At 40.6% G+C, this 14,409-nt stretch overlaps 1 protein-coding gene across 5 annotated transcripts in view; it reads right to left on the minus strand.

The window, feature by feature from the left end:
- The window catches only part of Wdfy3 (WD repeat and FYVE domain containing 3), a 225,667-nt gene that overhangs the window by 63,662 nt on the left and 147,596 nt on the right, over positions 1–14,409 (minus strand). For all 5 annotated transcript variants that reach the window (XM_040747524.1, XM_040747527.1, XM_040747525.1 and 2 more), the window contains 9 exons: positions 12,150–12,310; positions 10,154–10,265; positions 7,906–8,096; positions 6,477–6,629; positions 5,322–5,395; positions 5,078–5,239; positions 3,707–3,801; positions 601–721; positions 95–312 (listed from right to left, as the gene is read on the minus strand). In XM_040747524.1, coding sequence (XP_040603458.1) covers positions 95–312; positions 601–721; positions 3,707–3,801; positions 5,078–5,239; positions 5,322–5,395; positions 6,477–6,629; positions 7,906–8,096; positions 10,154–10,265; positions 12,150–12,310 — 1,287 coding nt within the window. The remainder of the gene's footprint in view (positions 1–94; positions 313–600; positions 722–3,706; positions 3,802–5,077; positions 5,240–5,321; positions 5,396–6,476; positions 6,630–7,905; positions 8,097–10,153; positions 10,266–12,149; positions 12,311–14,409) is intronic.

Consider the following 14,409-nt stretch of genomic DNA (forward strand, 5'->3'; position numbering starts at 1 on the left):
AATGGCTATGATATAAACTGGTATGCACACGCTTATACAGCATTTAAAGACAGAACAGTAGCTTATTTTAAAGCCCTGAACAGAAGTCTCGTACCTAGCACAGTTCCTATCTTATTAGTCAGCACAGAATCTGTCTGCTCCAGCCAGCCTCCGCCACTGAGCCCTTCTTTAAACTTGATGAGGATCGACTGGTTACTCAGCAGGACAACAAGAATCCTCATGGCGGCCGTGACTGTGGTGGGATGCAAGTGTTCTTCCATGAACATCATGATCCAGTCAAAACCCAGTGTCCTGACCAGCTCCTCACAAGCCCTGTTCAAAGACAGACAGGTTCAAAGAAAGGGAATTAGCTTCAGGAACTTGGATTTCAAATTAGAAAACTCTGAGCCTCATTTTTGAGATACCATCAGTTCCAGGGTTAACAACATAAAGGATTGTCAGATCTCCTTTATTTTTTGAGAAAGGTTATCACTATATATACAGTCCTAGATGTCCTCAAACTCACAGAAACCCACTGCCTCTGCCTCCCGAGTGCTGGGATTAAAGGTGTGTGCCACCACACCTGGATAGGACTATCAATTCTAAAAAGGTCTCACTTACTGCAAGTTAATGCTTGTCTTTTCTTTTGATGTATGAACTAGTTTTAGCAAGATGTCTAGAAGTCTGTTCCTCAAAAGTATAAGATTAGCAGACACAAGACCTCCAAACTCCTCTTCTGCTCCTAAAAGGAGAGAAACACATTAAATATCCCAGAGATAGAGGATAAAATACTCAATCCATTTCCTTGAAATGATGAAAACAAAATCTTTTAGGACACATTTTCTTTACAAGTGATTTCCACTATAGCAGTCAAGAAAACGAATCAGATAATTTCTATTTAGAACCATGACAATTGTTCATTTATACCCCCAACATTATCAAAAGTAGTGACTTCAGACTTTATCCCTCTTTTATAGTTTAATATCTTCCTCTCTTCCTCAATAGGAGGAAGGCAATAAGTAAGGTTGTAGGAATTAAAACAATTATTCCCACAGACCCTCAGTTTCCCAGGCAGGTCCTTTGCTTCCTATGGAGGTAAATACCATAGTGTGACCCGAAGCTCCCGAACACGTGAGGCCCACGTTAAAAATTTGATACACTTGATGAACTTCCTGATTATGTAGACTTGAAATGTTGCAGATCCAGTCTCCAGTGGCCTTAGAAAAGACTAGGCTTGCTCTCTACTTCTGGGTATGACCTGATGTCTCTGTGCTATCCAGCTACTGTGAAGAGAACATCAAAATGACATCTGATCTGATCCAAGATGTCTTCCTGCTCTGCTAGATGCTGCTACCCAATGTCTCCACCAGCAAACTTACTTTTGTTCTGTAACTATATATATTAAAAAAAAACTTCATGAAGCCATTCTACGTTGAAACATGTTATTTGGGACAATCTAAACCTAGGCCTCTCGTTACTGGCTCAAAAATAAACTTTCTTTTTGTCTCTTTGAGATGAGAGCCATGTTTTATGTTGAGACTAGTTTTTTAAAGTTTGAAAATAGGAATCACTAGTTTATTCAACAAATACAATATATCAAGCAAAGTTAGAATTGGATAGCTCAGGACAGAGGCAAAGTCTACATAAAAGCACAGAACTGGACAAAGGCCGAGAATGACAGGCTCAGAGGCTATCGATGGGATGTCCCAGACGCCGAGGCCGTGGGCATCATTAGTCCACAGCACCAGGCATATGGCACCACAGGAAAGGAGTATGGCTGGTCACCACCACACTTCCATTTCCAATAGCATTGAGGCCCAGCCTGAACTCAGTGTGGTTGTATGCTTCCACATGCTTGGACCACGGACTATGCTAAACTTTAGACTATATTTTAAAATGTGGATTTAGCTGGGTGTAGTTGCACACATCTTTAAACTAGCACTCTAGATACAGAGGCAGGCAGATCTCTGTGAGTTCAAGGCCAGTCTCATCTGCATAGTGAGTTCCAGGCCACTCAGGGTTACATTGTAGGGGGAAAAAAGTGAATTTAGTTGGGTACAGTGATACATGGCTAATTCCAGCACTCAGGAAGGCAGAGGTGCCATGGTATATGAACAGGTTAGGCCACCCACAGATATGAAGTGAGAGACCCTGACCTGCCTCCCCCCCCCCCACACACACAAAGGGAATTCATTGCTTTATTCATTATGAAACTTTAAGTTCACAAAGGGGTACTTAAGACCTCCTCTTCCAAGTGCCAAGCACCAGCAGCTTAATGTACTAGCAGAAGCAAATCTCAGACCTAAGCGCTGTAAGAATAACTTCTTATAACTGGACAACATACGCAGAAAATTAACCCAGAAGCTGTCTACAATTCATAAGTGATTGCAAAGGAAAATTAGTTTTCTCCAACAGTCTCAAAGGGGAAATAAACCATATTTAAGGGCAGGCCCTATACCCAGCAGTAGATGACCAATGTAAAACGAACTCAATGGTAATGGTGTCTTTGGAGGTTTTTGTCTCACAATGCTTTGTCTGGGGATTTGCTGAGGATTTGTTTTTCCCTTACAGCTCTCTTGCTCACATATTGTGGTTTCTGATTTTGTTTATGGGTTTTCTGTGCATGTGAATGTGTGTGTGTCAGCATCTGAATGTTTCATATGCTTTTTCTCAGGATCTTTCTATTCTGTTTGTTTGTTTGCCCATTCTGGTTTGTTTTTACTTTATCTTATTATTATTCTTGTACTTTTTAGAGGTTTGAGTGTACTCTAATGAAACAGAAAGAAAGGGTGTAGATTTGGATGTGTGGGGAAGTGTAGAGGCTCTGAGAGTAGCTGGTGTTGGGGAAATGATGGACAGAATATACTGTATGAAAAATAACAATTTTCAATAGAAAACTAACGTGAAAACTTTATGTTGGTTTGGGCTACCTTGACTCGGATACAGTCATGATCTTAGGTAATTTCCTTTCACTTAAGCTGTGTGAGTGGCAGTTTCTTTCCTCCAACACTGAGGTGGCAGTAACCACAGCACAGGGTTGCTGTGTGATTAGCCAGTGCTGTCCATCCATCTCATCGTAATTCTGTGAATTCTTGTCCACCAAAGGAAGACAAGGGTGGTTTCAAATGAACTCGCAATAAGGAATTGACAGGAGCTGTGTGCTCTAGTCCCGAGTCTGTCATTAGTAGGCCGTGTGTCCTGTAGCATTTTAGTTTCTCAATGTGTCCCCTGAAAGTTGAGGGGACACCACTTTCTCTTATCAGTCTCCTTCCGTATATGTTTGTAAGATGTAAGAATCATATATTCAATAGACTTCTTGATTGTGTAACAGGACAATAACATCAATAATCCTGAATATGAAGAGTGTCTCTCAGCATCTGCTGGTAAGAAGGTACTTCTCATTGACTGCTGAAGACTCCAGCAAAGAGACTATTAGTGTTGACACTAGGAATATGGACATAATTTCAAAGATGAAGTAATTTGAGTCACACTAGAAGAGGACTGTCATGAATCTAAACCCAGGAAAACTTCCCTATACTTTCACATGCTGGAGGCCACCCTCCACTTCTGCATACTGCATAGATCTAACATAAGATAGACATACCAGGAAAAGACTAAAAAAATTACATGAAGGGGAGTGTTACATACTACTTTCACACATAATTCAGTCTAATTGGTGTCATATGAGGCAGAGTAGTTAGCCAATCATTTTCTTTGGTCAACTCACCCACATCAGGTTTCTCTTCATTATTAATTTCCATAACCACAAATTTCTCACAAACTGCAAAGGTTGGCAAAGTAGAAGAAATGAACTGGCCAAACCTTTAAATAAAGCAGAAAATAAAAAGGTTTCATTTTTCTTTTCCCTACAACACCAAATACAAAGAAAGGAGAAAGAAATAAACATGCATTTCTGTTTTGACTTCTATGGCTCTTTAGGTAAGGGTACTCAGTTTGCTTCTTCTTGGACCATGCCTAATGACATCAATAAAGTATGAGAAGAATCTAGGTTTTCAGAAATACCAGCTCTTTACTGCACTGAGCCCAAACAAGCTGAAGAGCATGACTGGTTAAGTTCAGATGCTCTGTCTGATCTGTATGCATTCCCTGGGACCGGTGGGTGAAGAACTTGGGCTTTAGAAATGCAGGCTAGCTACATGTACATAGGACCATATGTATATGTATGTATACACACATACACACTGACTTTTTAACAATATGACCAGAGACAAATAGCTTAAGTTCTCTGAGCCCTTGTTCATTTACAAAGGAAGTAGGAAAGTTAAAACTTAAAAGTTAAAATTCAATGATCCATCTAAGTGATCATATGGCATGATAAATCTAAATAAACAAGGTACTTAAGATAAATGAACATCTGCGAAATAATTTTGAAGTTCCAGTTTTAAACGCCAAAGTTAAAAAAATAAACAACTTTCTGCAGACCCCATAAATAAAGGAGTTTCCCTTGTGTTAAAAAATTATTACCCATGGTGTGTGTGTATGTGTGTGTGTGTGTGTGTAGGTCAGAGAATGACAATGGCTTTCCTACCTTGTCATCACCTGCTTTAGTCATTTGAGGCATGGTCTCTACCTGAGCCTGGTGCTCCTGTGTGACAGCTGAGCAAGCAGCCAGCCCCAGTGACCTTCTGTGTCTGCTCCCAGAGGGATGGGGTTACAGTATACCTGGCTTGCTATGTGGGTGCTACCTCAGGTCATCATAGCTGCAAAGTCAGCACTCTTACCCACTGAGCCATCTTTCCAGTTACTCTAAACCAATCAATGCTCGAATCACAAAGACACTCAACAATAAAGTTTCATCAGTTTCTGAGTGACGGAGAACGAAGAGAAAAGAGGAAGCCTGTGTGCATGTGTGTGACATACACCCTGAGAATTAACAGGTTTTGTGGAGTAAGGATGGGTACTGAAAGCCTTTCTGTCTAGGTCCGCCAATGTTTTTGGCTGATTTTCACACCCCTTCCCATGCCTTACTTGCACGATACTGACATCACAGTTGTTATACGAGCATGGGGATCATAGGAATCAACTCCATTCAGCTCATTTCTCCTCAACCTCACTGGTGACAAACAGACAAATGTACCTGAGCAGATCGTTGCTGCTGGGGAAGCCTTGCAGCAGGAAGCTCAGCACGTTACTAATAGCAGCAATAGTTGGCTGGGACAAGGACATGTCTCGGAGAGTCAGGAGCAGCTTGGGAATTAGCTGAAATTCCCTCATTAACTTGGCATTCTTGGAGGCCTCACTGTAAGAGAAAGATGATTAATACATTGCAAGACCATCTCTTTCCTAACTGAACAGCCAACTACATGAGTATTAAGTAATACCTGGACTCTGTCAGGAGTTCAATAAAGTGTTCAAATAAAGAAAGATGAAGTTCATATGGTGCATGGAGCCAGACCTGTAACAGAATATGAAAAACGGTGTATTTGAGGTAGGTACAAAAACATCAAGTGCAGCACACAGAACATCTTTTAGTTATATAATTAACTATATAACTCTGGTTGCTCTTCAGAGGACACGGCTTTGGTTCCCAGCACCCACATTAGATGGTGCACAACTGCCTGTAACTACAGCTCAGGGACCTGAAACCCTGTTCTAGCCTCCTTGGGCCCTGCTCATAGGCACATATACAATTACATAAAAATAAAATCTTTAAAAAAGGGTAAAGAGTTGTGAATATACCTGAGCAAATGAAAATATTTTTTAAAACGCATTTTAAGAATAACTGATCATTTAAAGCGAAAATAATATGAAGTATTTTGGAGATTATAAAACAGAAAACAAGCACAAAAAACCAAAATGATAGGAAAGAAGAAATGGACATAGTGTAATATTCTTCAAAGGTAAACCACATTCTTTTAGATTCTAGAAAAATGTCAAAGAAAATGTTTGCATGCTATTGTGATTATTTTATTATACTTGTTTTTTAAAATAAATTTTATTTAAATTAGAAACAATCTTATTTTATATATCAATCCCAGTTCCCTCTCCCTCCCATCCTCCCATATCCCCCACAGACCCCCCCATCCTAAACCCTTCCACTCCCCAGTGAGGGTGAGGCCTTCTATGAGGGATCATCAAAATCTGTCAAGTCATTTAGGGCAGAACCTAGGCCCTCTCCTCTGTATCTAGGCTAAGAGAATTTCCCTCCATGGGAATGGGCTCCTGAAGTCCATTGTGTACTACAGATACATTCTGGTTCCACTGCCAGAGGCTCCATAGACTGCACAATGCTCCTAGCTGACACACATGTGCAGGGGGCCTGGTTTGGTCCTATGTTGGTCCCCTAGCTGTCAGACTGGGGTCTATGAGTTCCCACTTGTTCAGGTCAGTTGTTTCTGTGGGTTTTCCCAGCATAGTCTTGATCCCTTTGTTGGTCACTCTCCCCTCTCTGGAACTGGATTCCAGGAATTTAACTCTCTCTTGGCAATGAAAAAGAAATACATTCATCAACTTACAACAGTTAGGTGCATACTTACTTCAAAATCACAAAGCAGGTCCTGGAACGCAGTGGAATTGGGAATGATGGATGTCTCGTGGCCGCTGTCAACGGTCCCCACCAAGGAAAACGTCAGATGGAGGATGTGGCTGTTGAGAAGGGAGCGCTTCTTCTTCAGCAGCATTGCCAGTAACTGGAAGAATGCAACAGAACAGGCCTGCTGTAGACCACCACGTGGCTCACGCCACACACTGGATCTAGTCAGTGGGAAGTTCTTTGATGGCTTCATGACATAATGGCATTAGGGCCAGTGATTCTCACTGGGTGAAATGAGCCACTGGGGCTGTACCCGGAGACAGTCCACAGTCCCTTCCTGCTTCCTGGCTGTATGAGATGAGCAGTTCTCCTCAGGTACATACTCCCACACTGGTGTCCTATTTTACAATAGGCCCATAGTTACAGAGCAAGCAGATTGTGGACCAAACCTACACTACCACGAGCCAAAAGAAAGCATTCCTCCCCTCATGCCGTTTTCCTCAGGTATTCATCAAAGTGACAAAAACAACCACCTGACTAGCGGAGACTCAACTTTGCCTCAAACATTTATTTTAAATGTTTCACTTGAGTCCTATTTCTGCCCCACAGACCACACAGCTGAGAACGATGCATATTTTAAGCTGTGCCTGAACTGTCAGGACCAGCTCTGTATGCCCACTGTAGCGTGGCTTCCATACTTGAGTGAATGACGAAAGATGAAGGGAAGGAGCCATAAAGAAAATGGGAAGAGATCTGATGCGTCACCAACTCCGACTCCTCCAAGCAGGAGCTAATATGAACCAATTTCATTTCATTCCTTTGTGTGAAGAGAAAGGACATCTGAGCATCTGAGCAAGCAAACCAAGATCTGAATATGTTTAGTTTTCTATATCCATGGCTTTTAAACACACAGATTAAGTCAAACAGAGGTCAAAAACATCCTACTTAAAAACTCTGTCCAGACATTTCCTGTAATTATCCCTTAACCACCACAGTATATAGTAACTGTAGGCATAGGATTCATGTTGTATTAGGAGTAGCAAATATCTCTGATGATTTCAGCACAAGTAGGGATACCATGTTATACGCAAAAGTAACATGATGTGATGAGATCTATATGAGACTTGAGCAGAGACCTGAAACCTTTCCACAGGACAGTGATGGTCCAGCGCCTCATACGTATCAAAGCTGGCTGACACGACACAGTCTGCAGAACAAATGACACTGAGTAGAAGGAGGGACCCTGAGAAACCAAAACTAAACAAAGCTACATATACTTCTCCTCACTTGATGCATTACTTTTGATTCAAGTCAATGGCTTTCAAGTTCCCTTGGACAATACCATTCTTGCAGTTAAAAAATCATGAATGATGAAAATGAGATGATCTGGTGTGACGTGTAGCGAAGGCAAAGCCTTACGGTTGGTTACAAACCTGATAGCCCTTGATTCTTTCCATCTCCTTACTGGCTAGTGGGTTACTCTTGACCACACACACCAGGGCCTTGACTGCTGCATACAACCCTTCCACATCCGAGGCCATGGCCACTAGGCCTAGGATGGCGGCAGCTCCTCCAATGTACTGCAGAGTAGTGGCAACAGGCTTAGGGACAAATGTTCTTACTCCTGATTAAAAAGACAGAGAAAAAGGATTAAAATAAATTACCTATGGAAACAAGAAGTAAGTCAAATTATCTACTTTGCTTATAGTCACACATTTCATCACAAAAATAAGTCTGCAAAGAAAGAATTTGGGAGAAGGCATTAAGTGCTAATTTACATACTCCCAGAATGGCATGAGAAGAGAATACAGAATGGGTAACATCAATGAGTAAACGTCAGTTATCCATACACGGTAGTGGGTAAGAGCCAGACTAGAAACAGAGGTCATAGGAATGCATTGTAGCTAAGAAAGAGTGTGTACTCGTTTCTGCTGGGAATACACTTGGAGAAACTGAATGGAGTACAGGAATGACACTACTGTATTTGAAGCATTTATTAATGTTCTGGGTGAATGTTACTTGCCTGCTCTGTAGGACTGAAGTTTTTAAAATACCGAGGCTGGAGAGATGGCTAAGTGATTAAGAGTGCAGTCTATGTTTTTAAAGGATCTGAGTTCAATTCTCAGCACTCATGTTAGGTGGCTCACAACCTCCTGTAATACCAGTCCCAGGGAATCCAATGTGTTGGGCCTTTGAGGGTACTTGCACATATGTGTACCTCACCTTCTGCATGTACACATAATTAAAATTAAAAACATCTTTAAAAACAAAAGCGGTTGTGAAATGTAGTCCCTATTACTAAGAAGGATAGATGAAGATGACCTGAGCCCAGGGTTTTGAGATCAGACACCTGATCTCAAAGATATAGGGAGTCATTATTTTATACTTAGCTAAACTTGCATATGATACCTATAAGACTACATGCACAGGTATACATCAAATGAAATTATATCACATTGGGTGATAATATTGCTCCCACAAAATATCTAACAAACCCTCAACTAGTACCAGGCATGGGAAACCTTTCAAGTTTTTGGTCAGTGGGTTCCATTCAAGAGATTCCCAAAACAATATAACCTATTGGAATACCTCCTTATTGCTAAAGACACCACACACACACTTGGAGGGTTTGAGTTAGAACTGACCCAAAACCTCCTCCTCTAGGGTTATTTTTCATAGGACTGAAGGTGAAATGCAATCTACTAAGGGGGAAAGGGGCCAAGAATCCTAGCTAGGTGTGGTGCTTATGATCCAGTACAAGAACCCTCAAGGCAATCTATCTCTACAAGTGCTGCCTAGCCTACTACACATGGCTAGTCAGGCCATGCATTAGAGGAGGGTCTTCCAGTGCACTTTCCTGAATCAGTATAATCCTAACTACAGTCTACACACTTATCTCTGTACACAGAGGTAAGTATAGGTCTCACTCCTCATCAAAGCTTCTTTTTGCAGCAGTAGCAGTTAGAGACCATTAGGAAAGCCTCAAATGGTCAAAATTCAAGTCAACTGGTCATGAGGTACCCAACCCCAACTGCTGCATCTCTCAGGGAACACAGTGGAAGAGGATGGGGAAAATGTAAGACCAGGAAGTCTGCTATGAAAATGCATCTCTTAGAAGTGACAGAGAAGCTATGTTCATGAAATCTCAACAACATGATTGCCTAAAGACATGAACAATTACAATAAAGGTTGATATCTTAATGAAGATAGAAATATAAAACTCATTGGGCCCCAACCCTTGATGAAGGTTGACAGGCAATTAACAACCACCGAGAAAGGGAGAATCAGTCTTCCCCAGAGATGACCTCTCTGATTGGCTACCCAATATCAAAGGGTCAGCCTTAAAAACATGCACACAAGCAACTGGACACTCAGCAGGTTGTATTTATAAGTTGACTCATTTCTATGAATACATAATCAGCGCTTAATGATTTCCACACCTGTTTCAGCATGCCATTTGCAGTCTGTACACAAGCCCATGAGAGCTCATAATTTTTAAGCTTGATTACAATTTGGACTAATTCGCAACATGGCAGGAACATTACCTGTAACGGTCAAGTGTGATGTCAAGTGCTTCAAAATATGAACTTAAAGCATTCCTTTTCCTCTTATATGAATATGAGGGAAAGAAAGGCAAATTTGAAAGTGAAGAACTTCAAACAATAAAGACAATTTACTCACCCAAGTAACCAATGAGCGTGGCCCCAATGGTGCGTGCTGGTCCATTGAGATGGCCTGCGGCATTGTGGATTAGCTTCACTGGGGTGGCATTCTCATGGGAGGAAATGCCTAACTGGAGAACAGGAAGGGGAAAGAATGTAGTCATAGAAGAGTGGCCTGGCAGGTCGGTACCACTTACACGACGGGTAACAAACCCTTTCTGTCCCCTAACTAGCAGAATACATAGTGTGAGTATCCTTTACATTTTCTTCTTTTACTTGGGCAAGTACTTAAACTTCCTAAAAGTAATTTTAAATGCAGTTACAGACATACAGACAGCAGAGATACTTGAGAAGCTTCCTGAATGAATCTCCTGTGACTTGGAGGCTATCCAAGAATCAGTACCTTGCAGACAAATACTGTTGACAATTCAATTTTATTCTAGACCCAAACAGCTTCATTTGTATAAAATTTCCAAGATTATAGATGAAATATGACTACATAAAGAAATTATCAAACACACAGACTAGACTCTTCAGGCATAGAGCCAGAGTCATATAGATAAGCTTTTTTATTTTATTTGCTAAAATTTTAACAAGATCAGTTAAAAAAAAAAAGAAAGTCTATGTTGGTAGTCCAACCTAAAAATCTCAGTGTCTAGGAGGCTAAGGAGGAACGTCATGTCAAGACCAACGTGGGCTACGTAGTGAGAATTTGCCTCAGAAAGCCACAAATTAACCAGCTAACTAAATAACTTACCAAAGAAACACCAGGAACTGTGTTCTTTATTGTCATAAGGTTCAACTTCTTAACTTTTTGTGGAGCTAGGGTCACACCCAGGCCTCAATGTATGCCAGGGAAGTGTGCTACACTCATGGCCAACATAAGCTTTGATACTCGCAAGATATTCTCATTTTCCCAATTAGGCAAAATATTTAAATATGTTTGACCTAAATTAGGAGCAAAATGTACCAAATATAAATGGCACATGAGGGTGGCAATTTGAAAAAAAAAACAAATATGCTAATTAGAATCCCAGAATAAAACTAAAAAAATGTAGCAGAAAGGTATTTGCAAATATAATTACTGAAAGTTAGTGAAAGATGGGAATTTATAGTTCAAGAGAGTCGATGAAACCGATCAGGGAACAAGTTTTCAAAGTCTAGGTATATCACATTTGAATTTCTAGAGATCAAATATTAAAAAAGAAAAAAGCAGATGGAGAACAGTCACTTCAGATGCTCAGGTCTGCATCAGAAGCTAGAAAACATTACAACAAAGAAAGTGTTTGACTGAATTGTCAACTTGACACAACATCTGAGAGGAAATCCTCCAGTAGAGAACTCTGCAAGTTAGACTAGCCTGTGGCCATGTCTGCAGGGAACTTCCTCCTAGCTGATGTAGGGGAGGCTTGTCCACTGTAGGTGGCACGATTCCTAGGCAGGCCATCCTGAGCTGTATATATAAGCTAGCTAAGCACGAGTCTGAGGGAGACAACAGACAGCATTCCTCCACTTCCTGCTTGAGTCCTGCCCTGATTCAATGATAGAGCGAAACCTGAAAGAAGAAATGAACCTTTTCCTGCTGCAAGCTGCCCTTGGTGAAAGTGTCTTGTCATCAAGAGAATGATGACTGGGACAGGAAATGACAACAACTGCTGAAGGAGAATCCTGGTCACTGCTGAGTGTTACACCCAGCAAACCTGCCCCGAAAGGAGAAGACCAACCATAGCAATCTCAAGGCTGCTTACCACATTACCATCAGGTTAGTGACAACAGTAACTGATGTAAAACATGGTCCCAATGGTCTACAATGAAGGTATTGTGCTACTTGTGGAGAACAACCCATTTTCTTCCCACCTGCATTTGTGGACCCATGGCCCCCTGGTTTCCTCTTTAAAGCATTCCATCTACGACACTGGTCTTTACCTCTAAGGGACTCTTGATTCAATTGTGCCCATCTGGACTATCCTTCCAGTGAGAACCACCACGGCTCACTGGGAGAGCAATTGGCTTACCTGTTTAGCAATAGCTTTGCTGTCTAACTTGTTATAGACTTTCCGAATTCTTGCCACTGTTAGGGAGGACACGGAGAGTGCATAGAGGCCAAATGACACCTTTTCCTCTGCAACTAGTGACACAGGTGAAGGAATAACACCTTCAGACTTTGCATCTTTACCTTCAAAAGAAGAACGACTCTTTTCAGTTGCCAGTAGTTTTCCACATCTTCAGAACAAAGTGTTTATTCTTACTGTCATCCCTGCCTGGCTGGATGTAAATATTTTTTAAAGTGGAAAAGACAGCCAGATTTCAAAGTTATTTTACTTTTTTAGCTCTTGTCTGTTTCTTTGATCACAGTATGGTAAAGGTCTTGCCAGTCATACACTTGTACATTGTTTTGCTCTTATAGTACCTGACTATAAGGCCTACTGCAAAAGAAGCAAAAGAATGTTAACTGTTATCTAACAAACCATCACGTACTTCATTCTACATAGAAAGGAATAAGAATGCATGTGTCTCCAGCATGTATAATGCATGAGTGTCTTAGTCTAATGTATGAGTGTCTCTAGCATGTCGAATGCATGAGTTTCTTAGTCTAATACATGAGTGTCTCCACTATGTCGAATGCATGAGTTTCTTAGTCTAATGCACGGGTGTCTCCAGCATGTCTAAATCATGAGTGTTCTCAGCAAGTCTAATGCATGCATGTCTCCAGCATGTGTAATGCTTGAGTGTTCTCAGCAAGTCTAATGCATGGTTGTCTTAGTCTAATGCATGCGTGTGTCCAGCATGTCTAATGCATGAGTGTCTTAGTGGGACTGGGCTCTCTTCTTATCAAGTGCTCGCACCCACACCTCTCACACCCCTCAGTACAGGACTACATGGCAGGGTGGGGAAGAACACATAGTAGGGTGGGGGAAAAGGACACACGTTTTGGAATTTTATTTTACTATTTAAAGTCTATGTGCTTAATCTATTTGTCTGTCTGTCTCTGAAGCTACATATAAGATTTTAGACTCACACAGATAGGATAGATAATAAAATATTTTCTTTAAATCTTACTAAATGTCATGAACAAAATATTGTAACTATAGTTCTTACTTGATAACTGTTCTGTTATATATAATTTGACTATGTTAAAGTTAAAACCTTTCTTTTATTTTAGACAGAAAAGAAGAGATATTGGGAGACGTCAGCCTGTAAATATGTGTCTGATTGGTTTGAATAAAGCACTGTTGGCCAACGGGAAAACAAGACAGGTAGGACTAGGAGTCTAGGAGGATTCTGGGAATTGAAGTGAGGGGAGATCTCGCCATGTGATCTCCTGGGAGCAATGGGCGCTCAGGAGTGCGTCCTCAAAAAGATAAGTTCTTATAAAATATATATTAGTAATTATGGGTTAATAATCAAATCAGAGCTAGCTGATAAGAAATCAAGCAAATGGCCAACAGCTTCATAATTATTATAGTTCCTGTGTGTTATTTGGGGGCTGAAAGCAGCAACAGGAACCAGGCGGTGGGCAGGAAGACTAAATGTTACAGAATGGGTAGGGGATAACACAGTATTTTGAAATAAATGAATATACATGAGGAGCAGCAGAGAATGGAAATGCCCTTTGGGCATTATTAACCAACTTGGCACGAGGTAAGTTTCCAGTGTTAACTCCTACTGGATACTCTGTAAGACAATGCTGAGTAAACAGACAAAGTACTCAATCATCAAGTTAGTTAACATTTTGAATTTATTTGTTGTAACTTCTCTGAGACCATGAGTGGAATCAGAACACGGAGGAAGGCAGATGTGATTCATCTGGGTGCCACAAATAAACTGTCAGTAGTTAAATATCAGCTCCTTCATTCTGTATTTCTTTGGGAAAAAGAATTTCAAAAATGGACTACTAGGAGTGACAGCTTTAGTGTTGAGAATATATTTTTGTTTATTGGACTCACTTGTTCCTTTTTTAACATTTAAATATTTAAATTGCTTCTGTAATAGAAGAAAAAGAAAACAGGATTAAGGTTGGCCTCTTACAGGGTAAAGCCCCTCACCTTTAATCCAAGAAGAAAACCAGGAAAATTAATTGGTGAGTAGATAATGAATCAGAAAAGTACAGTGTGATTGTGGAAGGCATACTATATTTTGTTTGCTCTATCTCTTTATTTGTAGTAAACCAGGAAAATTAATTGGTGAGTAGATAATTAATCAGAAAAGTACAGTGTGATTGTGGAAGGCATACTATATTTTGTTTGCTCTATCTCTTTATTTGTAGTACTGGAG

Source organism: Mesocricetus auratus, unplaced genomic scaffold (assembly GCF_017639785.1).
Source record: "Mesocricetus auratus isolate SY011 unplaced genomic scaffold, BCM_Maur_2.0 Super-Scaffold_100006, whole genome shotgun sequence".
In the NCBI taxonomy this organism is placed as follows: Eukaryota; Metazoa; Chordata; class Mammalia; order Rodentia; family Cricetidae; genus Mesocricetus; species Mesocricetus auratus.